At 41.6% G+C, this 22186-nt stretch overlaps 1 protein-coding gene across 5 annotated transcripts in view; it reads left to right on the forward strand.

The window, feature by feature from the left end:
* The window catches only part of RHOT1 (ras homolog family member T1), a 62933-nt gene that overhangs the window by 22655 nt on the left and 18092 nt on the right, over window positions 1-22186 (forward strand). For all 5 annotated transcript variants that reach the window (XR_012896891.1, XM_075903863.1, XM_075903864.1 and 2 more), the window contains exons 7-18: window positions 1755-1863; window positions 2615-2716; window positions 5328-5426; window positions 6678-6786; window positions 8018-8138; window positions 10921-11005; window positions 13975-14120; window positions 16148-16248; window positions 16652-16782; window positions 18386-18469; window positions 20500-20619; window positions 20974-21176. Coding sequence is in view for 4 of the 5 variants with exons in the window: in XM_075903863.1 (XP_075759978.1) it covers window positions 1755-1863; window positions 2615-2716; window positions 5328-5426; window positions 6678-6786; window positions 8018-8138; window positions 10921-11005; window positions 13975-14120; window positions 16148-16248; window positions 16652-16782; window positions 18386-18469; window positions 20500-20619; window positions 20974-21176 (1410 nt within the window). In the remaining variant the exon portion in view is untranslated. The remainder of the gene's footprint in view (window positions 1-1754; window positions 1864-2614; window positions 2717-5327; window positions 5427-6677; window positions 6787-8017; window positions 8139-10920; window positions 11006-13974; window positions 14121-16147; window positions 16249-16651; window positions 16783-18385; window positions 18470-20499; window positions 20620-20973; window positions 21177-22186) is intronic.

Raw genomic sequence — 22186 nt, forward strand, 5'->3', positions numbered from 1 at the left:
TAAGAGCTGGGCGGGCAGGCAGGCAGCCTGACTCAGTCCTGGCTCATGCCAGGTCCGGGACCAAATCCCACTGCTGCACTGCATTTCAAATGTAGTAGGAGCAAGTAGAGCACTTTGTAAGTGAAGTGCTTGTCATATTAATTTGTTTGACACCATTATGAAATACAGGTTGAACCTCTCTAGTCCAGAAACATCCATCGTCTGGAATGATTTTAGTCAAATGAATGTCCACTTTCCATGGGTGTGGACAAGTGTCCCATGGTCCCATAAGGTTTGTTTACAGCCACTAGTTCTAGCTCTCAGGGTTCTGTGCTGTTATTTAGCTCTAACTCAGAGTTTCCCAAACTATGGGCCACGGCCCGGTCCTGGGCCGCGGGAAAAAAAAAAACCAGGCCTCAGCGTGGCTGGTGGCTGCCGGCAGGACTAGCCTTAGGCCGATTCGGGCCCCGCGCCCCTGAACCTGGAAGTGCCAGCGAGTTACAAAGCCGGGGGCCCTGCTCCACTGACATGTGGAGCTGGGTCTCTCCCCCAGCTCTACCGGGCGCAGATCCGTTGCCAGGCCTCCCCCACCCCGCCCCCAGAGCGTCCCCGCCATGCGCGGCTCCTCCTCAACGCCTGCTGCTGCCCATGTGCGGCGTTGCTGGAGGAGTAGGTGCTGGGAGAAGGCTTGAAAGAAGGGGTGGGCATGAGAGAAGTGGGGATGGAGCAAGTCATGTGTGGGGGCACAGAGGGGTAGGAGGGGATGGGGTAGAGAGTGCTGAGGGAGTGGGTATCAGGGAAAGAGAGGGTAAAGGGGGCAGGGGCAGTAAGGGAAGGGGGAGGCACCAGGAGGGTGCAAGGCTAAGGGAAGGTGCAGGTGCCAGGAGATTCTGGGGTGAGGAGGATGGGAGAGCTGGCCACCGGAAGCAGCACTGGACGGGGGAATTGGGGCAGGCTGAGGAGCTTGGGGGGCTGGTGGAAGCAGGGCTGCTGGGGGGTGCGAGGTTGGGGGCAGGGAGCTGGCCGGGGAAGATGGGGGGCGGGGGAAGAAGTGGCCGCCGGAAGGAGGGCTGGATGCAGGCAGAGGGGCTGGCCAAGGGAGATTGGGAGGAGAAGCGGGGGGGGGGGGGGGGGGCGGGGCTGGCTGCCCGGGAGGGGGTTGGAGGAAGTGGGGCTGGCCAGAGGCTTCTCACTTGTGTGGTCTCCAACTGATTTTTCTGTGGGTCAGTGACCCTCATCCCTACCATAAATAAAGAAAACATTGAAACCTTTTTGTGTTGGAAATAATATTTTACTTTATTTAAATGAAATTTGATAAACTAACATGAGAATGTTAAAATGTTTAATCTGTTTAATAATTTAAATTAAACCATTCTCCCTACCTGCAGCTGATTCAGATAATATGGTCACCATACCCAGCCTACCTCTGTCCTCTCCTCCCCCACCACACAGATCCATGAATAAATTAAATCTTGGCACGCCACTTTTGAAAGGTTGTACACCCCTGTGCTAGACAATATTGACCTCTCATGGTCTGGAAAATTCTCTGATTCAGAACTGGTCAATGTCCCGAGGGTGCCGGACTAGAGAGGTTCAACCTATATATCTCAAACTATTTTACTGTTGTTTGCTCTTTACCATTGGTGTTTAGTTATTTATAGTAACAACATAAAAGCAAATTGTTTATTTCCTCTGGAATAATGGAAGTAACCAAATGAAATAGATGTCTTCAGCTCCTTCTCGTACATATCATCTGATAAATCTTATGTTTTCAGGCTTCCTCTTATATTGGTTGGAAACAAATCTGATCTAGTGGAATATAGCAGTATGGAGACTATTCTTCCCATTATGAACCAATACACAGATATAGAAACCTGCGTAGAGGTATGCTCCTAAATTTTGGAATCCATTGTGAATGAATAGCAAGTACCCATTGCTGCCTAGCTTATACTTAACTTTTTAGAGAATAGTAGTGATAGAGCAATTCAAAATTATTGTATTGTTGTTTGTATCTTAGTAGTGCCAAGAGGCTGCAGCTGACCTGCAGACCCCATTGAACTAGGCATTGCAAACACAAATACCTCTTTTTTTTTTTTTCCCCCTAAAGGAGCACAGTGCCCTCTATAACGGACCAGATTTTTTCCTAGGCTACGTCTACACTGCAAGGTTTTTGCGCAAAAACCTGTGGAGCATCCACATCTCAATTGAGCATTTGTGCAAGTAAATCAGCAGTTAAACGGCAGAACAGAGGGCTTTTGCCAGTGTACGTAAACCTCCTTTTACGAGGCATAACTCCCTTTTGCGCTACAGCTATTGCACAAAAAGGCAAGTGTGGATGCTTCTATGGGGAGAAAGCACAGGTGCTCTGATGGCCATTCTGTGAGTGGCCATCAGAGCTTTCTTGTGCAAGAGCGTCCACACTGCATGGACACTCTTTTGTGCAAAAGCGATGTGCTTTGAGGTGTGGACATGCTCTTACGCAAGATGTTTTTGCACAAAAGTGCTTGAGCAAAAGGCTTCTTGCGCAAGAAGCATGTAGTGTAGATATAGCCCAAGAGTTCAGCTTTTATTTAGACACCCAGAGAAGTGGTAAAATAGTCAAAAGTGTTAACTAATTTAAAGACTTCTTTTTCAGTGTTCAGCTAAAAACTTGAAGAATATATCTGAGCTATTCTATTATGCACAGAAAGCTGTTTTACATCCTACAGGGCCTCTCTATTGTCCAGAGGAAAAAGAGGTACTTTATTTGTTTTTAAATCAATATGTGTGTGTACTAGTAATAGATTTAGTTTTGCCAAGCCCCTTTCAGAAATTAAGAGTAAAATATTTGTTTCACTTACTGCTTTTTATGCTACTTGCACCTCAATGATTTTTTTTTCCTTGCTTGATTATTTCTGTCTAACTGGTCATCATGTGCCTACTTCATTATGCCTATAATTGGTGACATTAAGCAGAGTTGTGGCTTTTACCAAGTCCTGGGGGAAGAATGTTGCAGAATGTTAATTTTTACCTCCCAATTAATTACCTGTACAGGCCGTCCTAGCTGTAAGTCCAAGATAGGTTCCACAAAACTTGGACTTAGAGCAAAATAATTTAAAGTGGGGAATTTTTTCCCTGTAGTGAATTCCATTTGTGCAAATTGGTGGGGGTTTTGCGCGACATAAGAGGACAGAATGGGAGGACTTATAATCAGTTCCTACAAGTGTCAACAACTTTAGTGCAGAATGGATGTATACCGGGGCGACTTACAGCAGGGATGCCTTGTACAAACAATTACAAATCGATTTTCAGATTTAATTTGGTCATAGTTATGTAATGATGTCAAATGTAATCTGATATAATCTGCTCCAAATTCTTTCTCCATTAACACAAATTAAAAGTAATGCTATTTACTTCTGGATAGTAACTCCAGAATTACTGCCATGGAATGGAAAGTAGAATTCTTTCAGAGCACTCTTTGACAAGAGAGATTCAGAAACATGAGTGCATTTTTTACTGTTCTAGTGACAGTTTCTTAGTATACTAGTTCTATAGGTTACCTGGGTGCATGTGGATTTTGATAGTTATAATATAGGTAGCCATTAACAGGGGCACTGAATTTATCACTTATTGTACATTGTCACTTCATCTTGACCATTGAGTAATAGAAAGCCACAAAACAATCGCAGCCTGACTTTGCACATCCTGATTTTGTTTACTGCTGTTGTGTAGTGTCATTGTATCACCATTGTGCAATTAGTATTGTCATTCCTTTTCTTTCTTCCTCACTGTTTTGTGGTTGGTAGTTGGAGAACTTTTCTCTCTCCTTTTTCCCTTACCATCGTATTGCGAGGAAATTCCCCCTCTTTCTGTTTTTGCACCTGGCTAGGGACTCGTCAGCGTTTCCTCTCCCATGCTGTTGGTCCATATGCACAGTGCTCTGTGTATAGATGAGAGCGGACTGTTAAAATTGCTGTTATTGGCTCTTTCTGAAACCTTGCTTAAACCAGTTAAATATAGGTCAGGTGCCTGTTCAGTATTGTTTCACTGTAGCTCTAGAGCCATTGAATTGAATTTCATTTTTGGGGTAGAATATCTGTTTAAGATATCTTAATAATGTATCCTCATTGATACACAGAAGGTTGTTCTCTATTCTAATCACATAAATATTCTTTAATGTCAGAATTAGGATTAGAAACATAGGGTTAGAGGGAATCTTAAGTGGTCATTTAGTTCATCCTGCAGTACTGAGGTAGGATTAAATTTACCTAGGTGATCCATGATGTCTGTTTTTATCATGTTCCTAAAAACCTCCTCTGACAGGGATTCCTAATCTCCCTTGGAAGTCTGTTCCAGTGTTTAGCTATCCTTATAATTAGAAAGGTTTTTTTCCTAATAGCCAACCTAAACCTCCATTGCTGTAGATTAGACTGATTACTTCTTGTCATATCTTCAGTGGACATGGAGAAACATTGATCACCATCCTTTTCATAGCAGTCTTTAACATGAGTTTTCCCTAGTTGTCTTTGCACTAGACACTTTTTTTTTCCTCAACAAAAAAATCCTTGGTGTTTCTCATAAAAAAAGTTATTGTTTGGTGTTCCTGGGGCTTAAAAAGTTTAAGAAACACTGCACTAGACTAAACATGCCCAGTTCTTTCAACCTTTCCTTGTAGGTCATATTTTCTAAACCTCTTCTGGATTAATGTATTATCTTAAAAAGCTGATAATTTAAAAGATGATTGTGTAGGACCTGAGGAAGGGCACAATAGTCTAATACAACAGTTATAAACTTTTTTTTCATTTGCGGACCCTTGAAAAATTTCAAATGGAGATACAGACCCCTATGGAAATCTTAGACCGGGTATGTGTACTGCAGGTTGAAAAATGCTGTTCTATGGTAACAAGAACCTTTCATGACCTCTTAGATATAGCCTGCTCTCCTGGATCTCCAAACTATAAGTGAAAATCATTGGTATAATGCACCTCAATGTATATTAGGAAAAGCTGGGACAATTATTTTCTTCAAATTTCTGTCCACAGATTAGTTTTTAAAATTACAATAAGGCAACAAATACAGAGAACTATTTTGGAGTATTTATATTTTGGATTTTTCTGCCTGCAAGGATAGATTCAGGATTTTATATAATACAAAAATTGACTTGTAAATTCTATTAAGCTTCCTTAATGTAGTCTGAATAAAAGTTTTTACTGGTGCTGGGTATTGTTGTTTGTTGTTAATTTTCTACATGCCCATTCTGAAAATCTAAAACAACTGTGCTCTGTTGTGGCGGTAGTATGATTATTTTCAAGTTTAAGCCAAAAAAAATTCCTTTGAAAGTGGGTCCTAGTTTTTCTCTTGATCTGTAGATGAAACCTGCCTGTATAAAAGCTCTCACACGCATCTTCAGAGTCTCTGATCAGGATAATGATGGCACTCTCAGTGATGCAGAGCTCAACTTCTTCCAGGTAGGTCCCTACTGTTTTTTAATCACTTCCTAACTTGTCTGTCTTAGTAGCTCAGCTCTAAAATACTGTCAGAGCAAGTGGAGCTGACTGGTGACTTTCCGATACCCATTTTTAATTATTATACTGATCACTGGCTACTTTGTGCCTTTTAAGGTGCTGCCATGTACTTTGGGACTGGAGGAGATGCTGACCTGGCCATAATTTTTCCTCGAATTCCAGGCTGAACAGTGGCCCAGTACCACATAGCTATTCTTCCTGTTGGCATGGATTTAGGGAAGGCCCATGTTCCCCTTGGGATTCTGTTATCTTCCGTGTCTCCACTGGGATTGTGCTTTTAGCCTTGTAGAGGGAATGGCAGGCGTCTCTTTGCACTCCCTCCCTTGATTAGTGCAAAAGCTTGCCATATATAAATCATCTTTGTATTGTTGATATGCATGAGATACTGGGTCTCATTCTTCTTTCACACTGGTAAAATCAGGAGTTACTCCACTGCTGTCAATGCAACGACCCTGGAGTAAAATGACCAAGACGAAACTCGGGTGTAACATTTCTGATAAGGAATTACGTTTAACCTTACGTTTTAGAACTAAGAACTAAAATGCAGAGTTAAAACATCTCAAATCTGAATTCACATTGCTGTAGCTAGCTATTGCTAAGATGGTAATTCAATTGAATAGCTTATGTTTTTCAGCTGAAATTAGCAACGCTTTTCTTGAAACAGCCCAGCTGTTTCCAGCCTTTTGTGGGGCTGTCGGCTCCCAACTTGTGCAGGGCAGGCAAGGCTGCTGCCGCTTCTGGAGCCACTTCCTCACTGGCTGCCACTTCCGGCCCAGAGCTGGCAGTCCTATGCAGGGGTCTGGTGGGGCTGGAGCAGCTCTCTACCTGCAGCGGGCGCTGCTCCCCAGGTACTGGTTAACCGGTTACCTGTGAACATCTCTATTTTCTACATATTCCATCTTCACTAACTAATGCAGGTTTAAATACAGTCCTAGGATCCCCAGTTTTGCATTTCAGTTTCTTTAAACACTTGAAAACTGAGGCAAGTAACAGATACTCTGACCTGTTCTGCTCTTAGGCAAGAGCTGTGCCAGTGAGCAAGGAGCTGTCCTGCCTGCTCTGCTTACATTTAGAGTTTGCTTGGATTGCCTATACCGTTAAATTAACATAACTTTTAGAGCTGCATTTTGAGCAGAACATGCTGTATGATTGACTTAGTATCCGTGTTCCTAATGCATTTTCCTTGTTTGTTAGAGAATTTGTTTTAATACACCACTAGCACCTCAAGCATTAGAAGATGTAAAGAATGTAGTCAGAAAAAATCTAAGTGATGGAGTTGCTGATAATGGACTGACATTAAAAGGTAGGTATTGTTCAAAGACCGACATTTAAAGCTGATATAAAATAAAAGTCTATGCATCATCTCTTAAAGGAAAGTGATTGATATTCGAGTTCAGTTTCTTGCTCCCTGGGCCACAAGAGCTAGTCATAACTTGTCTGTGGCATGATTTCTGAGAGTGATAAACTGAGGAATAATGGGGGAGAAGAAATGGAGTTCATGTGGAGAATGCTTAAGGGGCTAAAATGTCTGAATTGAGTGTGCTGATTCAAAGAAATTCTCTCAGGCAAATTCTATTGTTTCCATTTAGAGTAGGCTATTTCACTGGTTTCAGTAGAGCAGGGGTGGGCAAAAGGGCCTCTGTGGACCGAATGCGGCTCACCAAGTGGGTGGATCTGGCCCGCAGAGGCCCTGCCGCTGATTGGCCTGGGGGAGGGGGAGCATGGGAAGTCTCCTCCCAGCCAGGGGCATAGGCACCTAGGGGAAAGGGGGAGGCGGGCAGACAAAGGTGCTGCCCCACCCTGAGACCAGTCATAGTCTGGGGGCGGGGAACCTGGAAGTATCCCAGCCCCGGCCCTTCCGGTGCAGTCCGGCAAAAAATTATTGCCCATCCCTGCAGTAGAGGGAGCGCTAATGTATATAAACTAGCATTGGTTTCTCACCATCATTTTAATGACAGCTGTATAGACTTTTTAGAACAAGTGGTAAAAATTAAAGGCAATATCTTTTCTACTGTCTGTGGTAGCTACAACTGTGACACCAAAAGTGAGAAATTATAGAGGGAAAAGCCTAATCTAGACAGCCTTAATAAATCATGCATGGATTGAACTGGAGGAATAATCTCAGTTTTTGGTAAGATATGGAAAGCACTTAAGCAATTATCCTTGACTTTTGGTGTAGGAAAACTAATACATGCTTCTCTGAAACTACTGTCCAAGGTTGTCATTCTTTGTATGTTTAATGGAGATTGTGTAAAAACTTTTAGTATGAAACAAATTGAAACCAACCCTATAATGAAAATGCTGATGCTAAAATTTAGGAAACAAATTTTAAGGAAATAATTTTAGCAATCCAATTATAAAAGTATTATACTTGTACAAATTTAAGGTACAGAAAATGTCGTATATGCATTCAGATTTTATGTATTCTGCACTGGGATTTTGTATTTGTGTGTTATATTTATTCAGTAAAAAAAAATGTAAATGCTAAATGTATGAAAAGCTTCAAAGCCTTAAGAGTTATCATTTAATTTCAGGTTTTCTTTTTCTACACACGCTTTTTATTCAGCGAGGAAGACATGAAACGACTTGGACAGTATTACGCCGCTTTGGATATGATGACGACTTAGAGCTCACACCAGAGTATTTGTTTCCTCCGTATGTTTCAGTTGTTAATTTTCACATGTTAACTTTACATGGAATGTGTATTTAATGCCTTGAGATTGCTAAATCAGCCCACTGTTTAGTATTATACAAACACAACTCCCAGTCTTGTCAGTAATGATTACATTTACATGAACACATTATGGGTATATAATATGAAATACAGGCTGCCCCCGACTTGCGACGTGATTGGCTCCGGAGATAGCGTTGCAAGTTTGGGGCGTCGTAACTCGAACCTGCATTTACAACAGGCGTCGTATGCTGTCGTAAATGCGGGGCCGAGGACGTAACTTGGGGGATTTTGGCCTCTTCTGCACTTATGGGAAAGGTCGTATGAACGGGGGGGTAGGAGGAGTCATAAATCAGGCCCTTGTAAAGCAGGGGCCTCCTGTAATCTCTTGATATTTGTGTCACTTCAATTATGCTTGTGAATTAAGGGCCTAAGCCAGTGCCCACAGAAGTCAATGGAAGTTCTTTCCGATTCCTTCCTTGGGTGTTGGAGCAGACTAATACCTTTTTATACTGACAGAGTAGAAGGATAAAGGAATTCCACTTTCAGTATTCTAGTGGAAATATCTAAACTTAGGTTTCATAGTGTCTGCTAGTTTTCACTGTGGGTTGCATATGGAGAGCAGAGGGACATAGGATTTGCAGTACCAGATTAGACACTGTTCATTTCACTTCAGAATGCTGTCCCTCACAGAAGTCCATACCTCACTCTTCAGAGGAAAACAAACTTTTGTTTCTGATAATGCCAGTTGTGCAATAAGAGTCAAATGGCAGGAGGAGGAAATTCTTTCCATGATCACTACAATTGGTTTATGACCAGAACACAGGACTAACTATCCTTTGTCCAACTGTGCTGGAAGAATGGACGGGAGACACTTGTGGCTTAATTAGGCCACTGCTTTATTCCTAAATGGGAGGGACCACCTGCCAGACAAGTGTGCAGGGCAGATAATTCCACAGCCCTTTACATGTATCTGTGGGAGGAGGAGGCTGCTGGCTGCCTTCTCCTTTCACCCATCCTGGTCCGCAGCCAACCTGCTGCTTGGACTTCATTTCCCACCTTCCCTTCTGAAGGAGGGTTAAAGGAGACTGTTAAGGAGAAGACAGGCTCTTTACTGTCCCAGTCATAGGATCCCCAAGTCCCTCATTTCCACTCCTTTAAAGAATACCTCCTTTAAATCCTTTGCCAATCCATTTTATCGGATCACTATATCCCTTCCTTACAGAGTAACTGCACTGGATATCTGCCCCACACTTCCATGATCAGTTGTGACATTATGTCCTAACCCCCATTTTATGTTTGCCCAAACTAAGCCTCCTACCCATGGGGGGGGAGGGGGACGGGATCCACTTTGCCTCAGCCAATGTGGTGGTGAAGGGAACAAATCCCATCCCAGTCCTTTGAGAAAAGAGCAACTAATGCAATGCCCACAGTGGATCATGACAAAACCTGGTTTTTAACCACAGCCATTGGTTGATGGGTGGGAACTACTCCACCTGGTCCAGGTAAAAGAGGCCTTTTCCTCCACCAGCATAGACCTAAATAGTCTCTGCTCCCTTCTGGTCATCTGCAGGGGAGGATCAGTGTCCCTGGAGACCTGGTTTGAAGCTGCTGCAGCAAGTTATGCTCCTGCTGTTTAGGCCTTAAAGGGGCCTCACATCTTTTCCTACAGGCCAGCCGACAGTCCTGACGGCTTAATGTGCAGTGCGGTCCTTCTCTTACCATGCATAGTTACAAGTGGTATGGTTATAAAACTAGTCAGCCTTTTTTATGGCATTTAACTTTAGGGTGAGATTTTTCAGAGACTCTTAAGGGAATTAGCTGCCTAATTCCCTTATTTTCTTCTTATCCCATCCTTCTTTCATAAAATGCTGCTGCTTTTCCTGTGATATCTGAAAGTGCTTTGTATTACAGATGATTTTAGAACTCCTAGTAAACAGTACTTGCTGTGTTCTCTGAGAAACAAAAAAGGAATTGATTGTAAAGCCAAAAACTTGAAATGCTTTTTTCCCCATATTTATTTCATGAAAGACTTGTATTATTTATTCCTAGAAGATTTACCCCAGTGTTGCTTAGGTCTTTATCTCAGTTAGTTTTTGTTCATATGAATCATTGTTCTGGGCTGAGGCGTTCAGTATGCAGTCTGTTCCGGGGAGAGAAGACTACCCCAGCCCTCTTTTACCGCAGCAGTTTGGAACCAGGTGAGAAGCGCCTCTTCATGGCCACTGCAGCTCCAGTGAGCGCAATTGGGGAAGGGGCACATGTACCCCAGCTGGAACAGGTCCGTGTTCGTCTGCCCCTTGCACTCCCCAGCCAGAGTGAGGAATGGAACAAATTGTGCATTTTCCCCACACTCCCTGATGAAGGGGAACAGCCAGCAATATTCTCATATAAACTGGGGGGCTGCAGCCCCCCATCCTCCCTAAAGGGCACTTGAGGTGTGGAAGGCTCAGAGCTGGAGCAGTCCTAGACACGGGTGTGTGGCTCTCCAGCCAGCCCCTTTCACCTTCCTGGTGATTGTCTCTTTTCTATAGGGTTTTATGTGTGTACCGATGTGCATCGGGGAGGGGTGGGGAAGCTTCTGCCCAACCACCTGCACAACCAAACTGTTACCTTTAAGTTATGATAAGAGGAAGCTGCATACCAAATTTGATGGTCTTAGCTCTTACCATTTATGAGGCGTTCCTGAAGTAACAGACAGACACTCTCTCAAATATATAATAGATGTGACTAATTTTTGTTCTTTTTTTTTTTTTTTTTAAATAGGTTGAAAATTCCTTCTGATTGCACAACAGAATTGAATCACCATGCATATTTGTTTCTCCAAAGCATTTTTGATAAGCATGATTTGGTAAGCTATTAGTCTGACGTAAGTAGTGTTCATATGATGCTTTAATTGTTCTCTAAATTTTAACTTTTTGTCTTGATCTGTACAATGGGATGTTTATCAACAAAATTCACCCCTGATGTCCAGGAATCTTTTGTACCTTCCATTAAGTTTGGATTGAAGTTTATGAAGCTGTACCAAATTAATTTTTAAACCCAAAGAAAGAATTAGGAGCCAATGTTAATCCTTAATGTGGCACAGGAAACTAAATCAATACTTTATATTGGGAAAGCCATCTTCCTTGTGTTAAATTGTTCTGTGAGCAGGTAACATGCTGCCAATTTGTCTCCTTCCTGGGGCTGTGCTTTGTTAGCTCAAGTAATAACAGAACAAAACTCAGTTGAAGCTTTCCTCTGATTCTTGTTCAAGCTCTGGGAGGGAGGGTGAGAAGCATGGATGGTGTATGAATCATTGGATTTATGGTGCTCCAAAAGTCCTGGGAGGGAAGGGCAGGAGTAGGCATTGCTGGGCTCCAGTGCCTGAGAGTGCTTTTGTCTATGTAGCTTATTTTGTTCAGGAAACCAGTATAAATGATATCGGCAGAGGTACTGATACGCTAGTATAAACTGGTGGAAGACAGTAATTCCTCATTTAACACTGTAGAGATGTTTCAGAAAATGATCGTGTTAAGTGAAAACGTGTTATGCGGGGTCAATTTTCCCATTGAAAATAATGGAAAAGGTGGGGGTTGCGTTTCAAGCGTTGGTGTCTGTTGGGACCGGGACATAAGGTTGGGGGAGAAAGGCGACTGGGTTACAGCAGGGAGGGGAGGTGTTTGGCTCAGGAGAAGGAGAGGGGAGGGGAGGGGGATTGGGTTGGGAGTATGCCCCTGTGACGGGTCTGCTGGGACCTGCACTGTGTCTGGCAAGGGGGGGTCGCCGGGGAACGGCGCAGCGAGCGGCAAACCCTGTGCTGCTTTGCAGGGAGGCGGGGGAAGCCCCACACAGCTGCCCGCGATGGGCTTGCTGGGGGAACCCAGCTGCCGGCCTGCAGCGAGGGGGACTCAGCGGGGAATGGTGCGGTGAGCGGTGAACCCTCCGCCACGTTGCAGGAGCCGCTGGCTACGGGCCGGCTGGGGAAATTATTTTATCTCGGGGATGGTCATGTAATTCAAAAAATGTTCCCTTAAAAAAAAAAAAAAATCATGCTGTTGTGAAAACGTGTTAAGCGGGCACGTGTTAAATGAGGAGTTACTGTATTTACCCTTTCTAGTATATACAAACCCAGAGAATGTTTTTAAAAACTGATCTCTCCTTCCCCAAGAGGTGGGTTATCTGAGACGGAAGGGGGCAGATGGGGTGCATGGGCTGCAGGTAGAACCTCAGTGGGCTGCATGCCACAGGTTCCCCACCTCTGGTTATGCAGCCCACTTAGATGAAAGAGGGTCAAATGAATGACCCACTCGCTAGTCTTGGTTGCCCATCGCTGATTTAGATAATGGCATAGAGAGTACGCTTATAAAGTTAACAGATGATACCAAGCTGGGAAGTGTTGCAACTGTGTTAGAGGATAAGAGTATAATGCAAAATGATCTGGACAAACTGGAGAAATGGTCTGAGGTAAAGAAAGTCAAATTCAATAAGGATAAATGCAAAGTACGCCACTTAGGAAGGAACAATCAATTTCACATACATACAACAGGAAGTAACTGTCTAGGAACGAGTACTGCAGAAAGGAATCTAGGGGTCAGAGTGGAACACAAGTGAAGTATGAGTCAACAGTGTGACTGCTACTGTTACAAAAAAAGCAAACATGGTTCTGGGATGCATTAACAGGAGTGTTGTGAGCAAGACATGAGAATTCTTCCACTCTGGGCTGACTGTGCCTCAACTGGAATATTGTGACCAGTTCTGGGCACCACATTTTAGGAAAGATGTGGAGAAATTGGAGAAGGTCCAAAGGAGAGCTACAAAAATGATTAAAAGTCTAGAAAACGTGATCTATGAGGGAAGATTGAAAAAATTGGGTTTTAGTCTGGAAAAGAATTCTGAGAGGGGACATAACAGCTTTCAAGTACCTAAAGAGGTGTTACAAGAAGGAGGAAGAAAAGTTATTCTCCTTAATCTCTGATGACAGGACAAAAAGCGATGGAGTGAGGGGCTTAAATTGTAGCGAGGGAGGTTTAGGTTGGACATGAGGAAAAACTTCCTAGCTGTCGCAGTGGTTAAGCACTGGAATAAATTCCCTAGGGAAGTTGTGGTGTCTCTGTCATTGGAGATTTTTAAGAGCAGGTTAGACAAACATCTGTTAGTGATAGTAGATGGTGTTTGGTCTCCTGCATTTATGGCAAGACTGGACTTGATGACCTTTTGAGAGCCCTTCCAGTTCTAGTATTCTATGTCTTTCTAGGGCCAACTACATTTTGAGCTTACAGGAAAAATAAAACCATTCACGGGTCATTGGTTTGAGCCATTAAATTGATCCTCATTAGCACATTTAGAATGAAAACCAGAGTCAAACCTCATGTTCCTAATTTCACACACAGGAATGATACATGCAGAAAAAATAGGCCATACAGATTCAGCAGAGTGTAACTTTAAAAATGTTACAAGACCTGTTTTGCATAAAGCATCGAGTTATTTATATTCATAAGCCAATTTTCAGAACGCATGGGTGGGTGCACGACAGCAATTACACCAGCAAAAGATGCCTTTATTTATATAGCTTATTTTGTTCAGGAAACCTGTATCAATTATATTAGCAGAGGCATTGGCATAAACTGGTGGAATATTTACCCTTTCTAGTATAGACACATCCTGAGAATCCTTTTAAAAACTAATAACCCACCTATTGAAAGTAAGTCCTTACTATAGTTTTTATGGAACCAATGCTGCACTGGCCATTCAGATCCCATGCAAGAAATACTTTACTGTTGTGAGTACATTTTGATGAGATTATTTATATCTGATATATAACTATGTGCATATTTCCAGGATAGAGATTGTGCTTTGTCCCCTGATGAACTCAAAGATTTGTTCAAAGTCTTCCCTTATATGCCATGGGGACCTGATGTCAACAACACCGTGTGTACAAATGAAAGGGGATGGATAACATACCAGGGGTTTCTTTCTCAGTGGACGTAAGTATGGTAGATTATGTGTTGCTGTTGCTTCAAGTGTTAAGTTAGGACATTATAGTGGCTTATGTTAGGTTATTACAGTGTTTCCCAACCTTTTTGTATAAAGTACCCCTTTTAAAAAAAAAAGTACCCCCAGTACCTACAGTTTTCAGACACATGCAAATTTTTTCTGCCATTGCAACACATTTAAACAACTTAATCGTAGCTGGGTGGGCATGACATTTTTGGATATTAAAAGTGCAAAAATAATAAAGCGCTGTAAAACTTAAAACAAAAATTCAGTTTTCTCCAAATTTCAGTTGTGTTGACTCTACTCCCCAGACTTCTCTCAGTACCTCCCGACTTCTCTCAAGTACCTCTAAGGGTACTCATACCACTGTTTGAGAAACACTGGGTTATTACATCTCTTGAAGTCCTATTTTATTTTATTTAACATTTATCTGTGTAGTTCTAAATTCTCTATGCAAATCTTTTGCTAAAATTAATGGTCAATCTAGTAAGGTAACTGAAAAAAATCAGTCTAGAGTTTAAAATTTTTTGATGAATGTTGGCAGTGATCTCCTTCATTGAATACTTTAAAATAACTATGCTAATTAAGATACCATAGTTTTACGGTGTGAATTATTTTTATGTCATTCAGATCTAATTATCTGTACATATAACAGTGGAGTGCTGCTGCTTAAAGATGTATAGCAAATATTATGCCAAAATGTGGAGATCTACTTAACAGATGAGTTCCTGAGACTGTTGTAACTGCTGTTCAGAGAACTGGTAGTAATTCTCAGAGTTAGAGTATTACTTACCCCCTTGTTTTAAAGGGAACAGGAAAGATTATTGCTATGGTGACTGCAGTATTAAATTACTTGCTCAGTAAAACATTGTCCTTTCCATTTATGAAAACATGCTTTATTTGGAGCCAGAGTTTCTCCCTGAAATACCCTAATGAAGTTTCAGTTTACTCTCTTAATGGGGTTTAGTCTGCATTATAAAGTTGTTGCACGCGTTTGGCATAGCTACCAGTGTTCCCAAGGGAGGCGGGCTGACTTAATGTGAAAGAAGGTTGAATTACCTTGACCTCTGGAAAGAATGGTAATTCCGCAATAAACTGAAGCTCTGTGCACTAGGACTGTTGAAGAAGTTCACATTAACTCATTTTGTCTGAATCCTTTTTGTTGGTTGATTCAGAAACTTGCAGTTCTTTTTCCAGAACTTTTACATCTGCCATCTTTACATATCTGACCAGTAGAGAAATTCACTTAAATATCTATTGCTGATTTTGTTGGGTTTGTTTGGTGCTCTACTAGGTCAGCAACAGACTAATATATCTGACTGGAGCTAGGTGTAGCAGGGAAAACATGTGCAAGCTTCTACATACAGCCCAGCCAATGTAAATCAAATCTGATTTTCCTCACCCTGCCTATATCAGTCTTGGTTCTTCCATCCTCTTATCCTACCTCTATCAGTATATCTCCGTCCAGCTGAATCCTGCCACTTGCTTATCCTATCCTGAGACTCTCCTCTCCAAACATTACCAGTCATATTACATTCTATGGTGTGACTTTTATATGAGCATCCTTGCTTGAAGGGGCTAATCTGAAATCATTACATTTATTCCTACGTGGCCTACATAGTATTCAAAATAGGTCTTCAGAAATACTAACTTTTTGTACTAACCAGCTGCTGTGACAGTAATAATTAAGGGATGCATATTGTTTTTTGATTTTTGTCTGTCAGTCTTGCTGACATTAGTTCATTTGAGAGTATGTTACTGCCTTCTGCTTGAATTCCTCCTGACAAAGACTTGTTAGATCATAGCAGGGACTTCCTTCATAATGTCAGGGGTTCGTTCTGTTAATATAATGAGGCCGTTTGACTTTCAAACACTTGTGTTCTCATTAATGTGTGGCATCAAAAGAACATTTAGTTTTTGCCAGATATGTTACATGGGACTCAAGCACTTTGAATAGAAATTTGGAATTGGGTGTTGGCAGTTAGGAATGGTTGTTTTGGCATTTTTTTTCCTTTAGATTAACTACATACTTAGATGTACAGCGCTGCCTGGAGTACTTGGGCTACTTAGGCTATTCAATACTGACAGAGCAAGAGTCTCAAGCATCAGCAATTATAGGTAATTATCCGGAATGTTTTTAACTCAGTTTGGGAGTTTACTTTAAAAGATCAGTTTCACTCATCCAATTGCCAAGCAGTAAATTGAGTTTAACTGAAACGTCCTCTGTGTTTTTTTTTTTCTTGTTTCTGCTTAAAATGCAGACATATTTTGAAAAGGAATATCCTGGAGAACGTTCTAGTTTGTTTATAAAAGTAAAAAGTATATATGTAAAAGATCATGGCTTAAAAGACACCATTATATGAAAAAACTATTTCAATTCCTATTGAATTAGTTTGCATGTTGTTCACTTTTTAAAGAATGTGTACCATTGGAGTATTAAAGATTTTAATTACAGACATTTCAAAAATTAAGTCATTTAATTGTTCCTACTGTAGGAATTGTAAAATTATTTTTTTTAAAGTAACTAGAGATAAAAAGATAGACCTCCAGAAAAAGCAGACTCAAAGGAATGTGTTCAGATGTAATGTTATTGGGATGAAAGGCTGTGGGAAAAGTGGTGTTCTCCAGGCACTTCTTGGAAGAAGCCTAATGGTAAGAAACATTTTCCTTTTTATGAGAGTTATAATTGAATAATATTAAGCGTCAAGTTTATGCAACAAAATTCTGTTAACAGTATGCAGCTGCCGTAGAACTTTAGCTGTAAGCTCTAAAGTTTGGGAGACCCATTATGGATTGCAGTATTTTACAAATTATCAAGTAAACAGATAGGACAATTGCAGATAACTGCAAAATGTGCTTTGTTCATTTTCCTTTATATTAGGGCTGTGTCTACACTGGCAAGTTATTCCGGAAAATCAGCCGCTTTTCCGGAAAAACTTGTCAGCTGTCTACACTGGCCGCTTGAATTTCCAGAAAAGCAGTGACGATCTAATGTAAAATCATCAGTGCTTTTCTGGAAAAACTATGCTGCTCCCGTTCGGGAAAAAGTCTTTTTCCGGAAAACTGTTCCGGAAAAGGGCTAGTGTAGACAGCACAGTAGTGTTTTCCACAAAAAAGCCCCAATCGTAAAAATGACGATCGGGGCTTTTGCGGAAAAGTGCGTCTAGATTGGCCGCGGATGCTTTTCCGGAAAAAGTGCTTTTCCGGAAAAGTGTCCTGCCAATCTAGACGCGCTTTTCCGAAAATGCTTTTAACGGAAAACTTTTCCGTTAAAAACATTTCCAGAAAATCATGCCAGTGTAGACGTAGCCTAGTAGTTTTATTGTAATCTTTGATACTTCATTACTGACAAAATGTACTATAGCTTTGAGTTTACTAGCACTATGAAGCCGTCATAACATAAGACTTCACCATAGTTCTCTGAAATTAAGTGGGCATATTTATTTAAATATATTTTGTATAGGGAAGAAGTTGCTGTTGATTTTTGTCTAACCAAGCAATGGGCAATAATTTTTTTTTTTGGGGGGGGGGGGGACTCCAAGAATTTGGGAAGTGGTCAAGGGCTGCACTTCCTGTGATATTAATGGAGGGAGTGTAAGGTCTAGGATGGAGGTTGAGTGCAGAAAGGAGCTCAGAGAGGTGATTGGGGTGCAGGAGGGTGTACGGGTTCTGGGAGAGAGTTTGGGTGAAGGAGTGGATTCTGACCTAGTGAAGAGGTGCAAGAGGGGGCTCAGGGTCTGGGAATGAGCTGTGACCAGGGATGGGGGTGCAGAGGGTTTGGGTTGTGACTTGGGGGGCAGTGGAGTGCCCAGGTGCAGACTCTAGTGAGGAGGGGCTTACCCCTGGCGGCTCCTAGCCATCAGTCCAGTAGTATCCTTGGGCTGGCTCCCTGCCTGCGTGGCCAGCTGCTGGGGCCAGTGTGTGCATCTCTTCATGGTGCACCAGGGGCCTGGGGTGCTGTGAATTGCCATGAGCCTGCAAGTACGGCCCAGGCAGCTCCCATTGGTCAGTATCCAGCCAATGAGAACTACGAGGATTGTGCTGGGGCGGGGGCAGTTTGTGTGGGTTCCCAGGGGCACGTGCTGCTCAGACACACACACGCTGGTACAAGCAGATGGCTTCTTTGAGCAGCGTGTGGCAGGCAGAGAATCTGCTCGAGGGCGTTGCTGGGCTGCAGAACATTGGCAGCCCAGAGGATCATGGTGGGTTGGATTTTGCCCACTCTTGGTCTGACTTTTAAATTCTCTGTTTTCAGAGACAAAGGCAAATTCGCGCAGAGCACAAATCTTACTATGCGATGAATACAGTCTATGTATATGGACAAGAAAAATACTTGCTGGTAAGACTACATCATGGCGCTCTCTCTCTCTCTCTCTCTCTCTCTCTCACTGTGAATTAAAAACAAATTGTATTACTGGCATACATAAGACTGTTTACTTGAGGCATTTGTTTCTCATTTGGATTTAGCTGTCTTTTGCCCTGGTTGTGAGTGCTTTTTTCAGATTTAAATACTTCAAAGAGTGTTAAATACATATTTCTAGCTGCTTGCAAAATTAAGTTTATATAATCTGTAAATTATTGACTGTGCAATATTTTATTTTTGGCAGCTTCACTTAAAATGTACCAAAAATGCAGAGGGAATATCTTAATTGCACTTATTTAGCTGGACAACTTTTAATAAGGTTTCTATTCTATTGTTACATCCTAATTATCACAACACATAATTTTGAAAACATTCAACTTTGCAAATCTAATGCACGCATAAATAAAAATCTTCTAATTCTCTTAATGTTTTAATGTTAAGAGGGGCCAGTCACATTCTATTAGGTTCCCCTAAATTGCAACAGTATTTAACTGTTTTAGTGTCAGTTGCGTTCAGTACGGTCTCGCCTATCTTTGTAAGCATCGGTAATGTAGGAGAGACGATGTTCAGTCTGATTCTTATAACTGAAGGGTCAATGCTAGAGAAGAAGTGACTATACTTATTAGCTCTATAAGAAGTGTGCTCTGGTTTTTAGGAAAATTAAGATTTGATCCTCAGCCTAGCAATCATCATTTTCTCTGCCCCTAAACACGCTTTGTGGTCTATGCTGTGTTAAGAGACTTTGCAGAACTTAGGCTCTAGAAAATACACCTGACCATTTCTAAAGTATGTTTTCTCTTTGGGTCTGTTCACATATTTGGAGAGATTCCAACATGAGATATAATAGAAGGGAGAAATATAGCAAGGAATTTACCTCGTTACAAAATGAACCTTTCTGATGGGTGAGAGTTAAGTTAGCCCTTTTTTGTCCTAAAACATATTAATGCTTAGGATAAATTAATAATCTTCAATAGGTGAAGGTCTGTGAAGACTGGAAATATACTTTAACATTTGTTTTAAGGTAGTTCATTAGTCGTAATTGGAATGCTCCCTTTGTTTTGCAAGTTCTTGTTAGTCCTTGTATCAGTGGTTTTGACTCTTAAGATGAGAACAAGATTGAATGGGCATACAAGGCATTATCTATTTATATATTTTAGAGTGTGTGTGTGTCTTTTTGAGTGTCTGCCTGCAAGTGCATTTGTTCCAGAACTCCTCCTATATTATAAGAGCTAGGGCCATCAAATTTGGTACGTAGCTTCTCCTCGTAACTGAAAGCAAGGTCAAAGTTTGGCTGTGCTAGGCGAACCGGAGGCCTGGAGAAAAGGACAGTTTTCCATAACATGCAAAGGGAGGAGCTGCTGTTCAAAGGGATGCGATTTGAGTGTGTCTATTAGGAGCAGACGTATTACTAAGGAAATCGCCAGCAGGGCTGGGCCTCTGCTATTTTGCGGGCCACCAGATCAGGGTTCCCCTGTCTGGGAGACAGCTTCTGCCACTCCCCGTCCCACCCTGGGAGGGGCCAAGCCCAGGGGGAAGGAGAGCCCTGGCTGGCCTCTAGTGATAAGCCAGTGGACGGGTTGTGCGGTCCCTGCTACCCTGCATCTCCTCCCCCCCAAGAGAAGCCAGCAGCAACCCTTGCCTTGAGCCCCTCCTTACTCTCCAACCCTCACCTAGCCCCTCATGCCCCCCGCTTCCTGTCCTGAGTTCTCCACATCCCCAAGGCCCTGCCATGACTCCTGTATCCCTCACACCACTAGCCCTGTGCCCTGGAGGACCTAGGCAACTCTGGGTAAGTCTTCTAATGTGGTATAAGCAAATATTTCTTTATGCTGAGACTATTTTGGTTGCTTGCAGATGTGATGATACCTGGTTATGTGCTAGCTTTGGTACAGTCTCAGTATTTTGAGCTTGAAGAAACTTGATAGAAAATGAAAATAAAAAAGAAAGAAACCAGAAAGCCGTGCAATTAATTTCATAATGCTAAAGCTTTTTTCCTCCTTTTTCAGCTACATGATGTTAGTGAATCTGAATTTTTAACTGATGCCGAGACATTATGTGATGCTGTTTGCTTGGTGTATGATGTCAGTAATCCTAAATCCTTTGAATACTGTGCTAGGATTTTTAAGGTTTGGATCTTTTGTATGTATCTCATTACACTGCTTAACCAGAATGAAAATAAATGTTCATGTTCAGTTATCAGCATTGCTAACGGTCTTAGCTGGGTGCCAAAGTGCATATACTTCCTGCCTGATTGATGGTTATATGCAGCTGATGCATTTAAAATTGCAGTAGGCGCTTTGATGGGCTTCTGTGTTACTAAGGCCTGGCTATGGTTTAGCTGCCTGTGCAGAGCATTCTGCTTCTAGAGCTAAGCCTTTGAATGCTTGATGTTGCCACAAGAAACACTAATAATAGGCAGTACCAAATTGTTTGAACACGTGAACTCCTGTTTGTCTCAATATTTTTCTTTAAATTTGCAGCAACATTTTGTGGACAGCAGAATACCTTGCTTAGTGGTAGCTGCAAAGTCAGACCTACATGAAGTGAAACAAGAATATACCATTTCCCCTGCTGACTTCTGCAAGAAACACAAAATGCCTCCACCACAAGCCTTTACTTGTAACACTGTCGATATGCCGAGTAAGGATATCTTTGTTAAACTGACAACAATGGCCATGTATCCGTAAGTAGTCAAGCATCATAGTTTTCATACTGCATGGATCATGACAACACTGCATGTCATTCTTAGCTAAGAGGATGGAACTCTGCCTCATTTAAGTTGTTTAGCAACAGAGAGAGATATTAGTGATATCCGTGATTTAGAAGGTTCCGTTAATCCAATACAGACAAAGTTCTGTTCTCCCTTCATGTATGCTTGCATAACTCATTGCTGTTAATCATTGTCAGCGGGGAGCTGTGAGAGTATGCAGAAGAGACTAGACTTCCATATGCCATAACTACTACTGTAGTGAGTTTAATATAATGTACAATTATTAAAAAATGGCTTAACAGTAACTAGTGATTGCCATTAAGTTAATATATGCATCTGAGTTTCAAAGGTACTGAGCACCCACAGTTCTTACTGAATTGGGGGTGCTCAGAACTTTTACGTCCGTGTTTAGATACAGAACTCTGGACATTAATGGTGGCTTTTGGTTATGTCGCTGTCTTACTATATGTATGAGTCTAAAAGCAATAATGTAAGCAGTGCCTTCCTGGGAGATTATTTAAGACTGAAAGTCACTGAAACTACAGCCATATATCATGTAAATAGGAATATCACATTGAGTATTTTTCTGTTTTCTTACATACCAAATGGTAATCAATATTTGATGAACTGACACAACATGGTGCAGTTTTTATAACCCTTAGCAATGAGATACATATCCATGTTCTGTTAAAACACTAAAATCATCATGTATTTCTAGCAATTCAATATAGAAATATATCTTAAATATTCACCTAATTAAACATTCACGGTGTTCCCTACTTGTTTAAAATGATGAAAGTAATTGTTGAGATGAATGACTCAGTCCTTCTTGCTAATATTTTCAGTCAGAGTTATACAAAAATAAATGACTTACCTGACAATTATTGCAGTTCAGATCCATAGATAATTAGGATTAATAGTTCCATAGAATCATAGAACACTAGAACTGGAAGGGATCTTGAGAGGTCATCAAGTCCAGTATC

Source organism: Pelodiscus sinensis, chromosome 20 (genome assembly GCF_049634645.1).
Source record: "Pelodiscus sinensis isolate JC-2024 chromosome 20, ASM4963464v1, whole genome shotgun sequence".
Taxonomy (NCBI): domain Eukaryota; kingdom Metazoa; phylum Chordata; order Testudines; family Trionychidae; genus Pelodiscus; species Pelodiscus sinensis.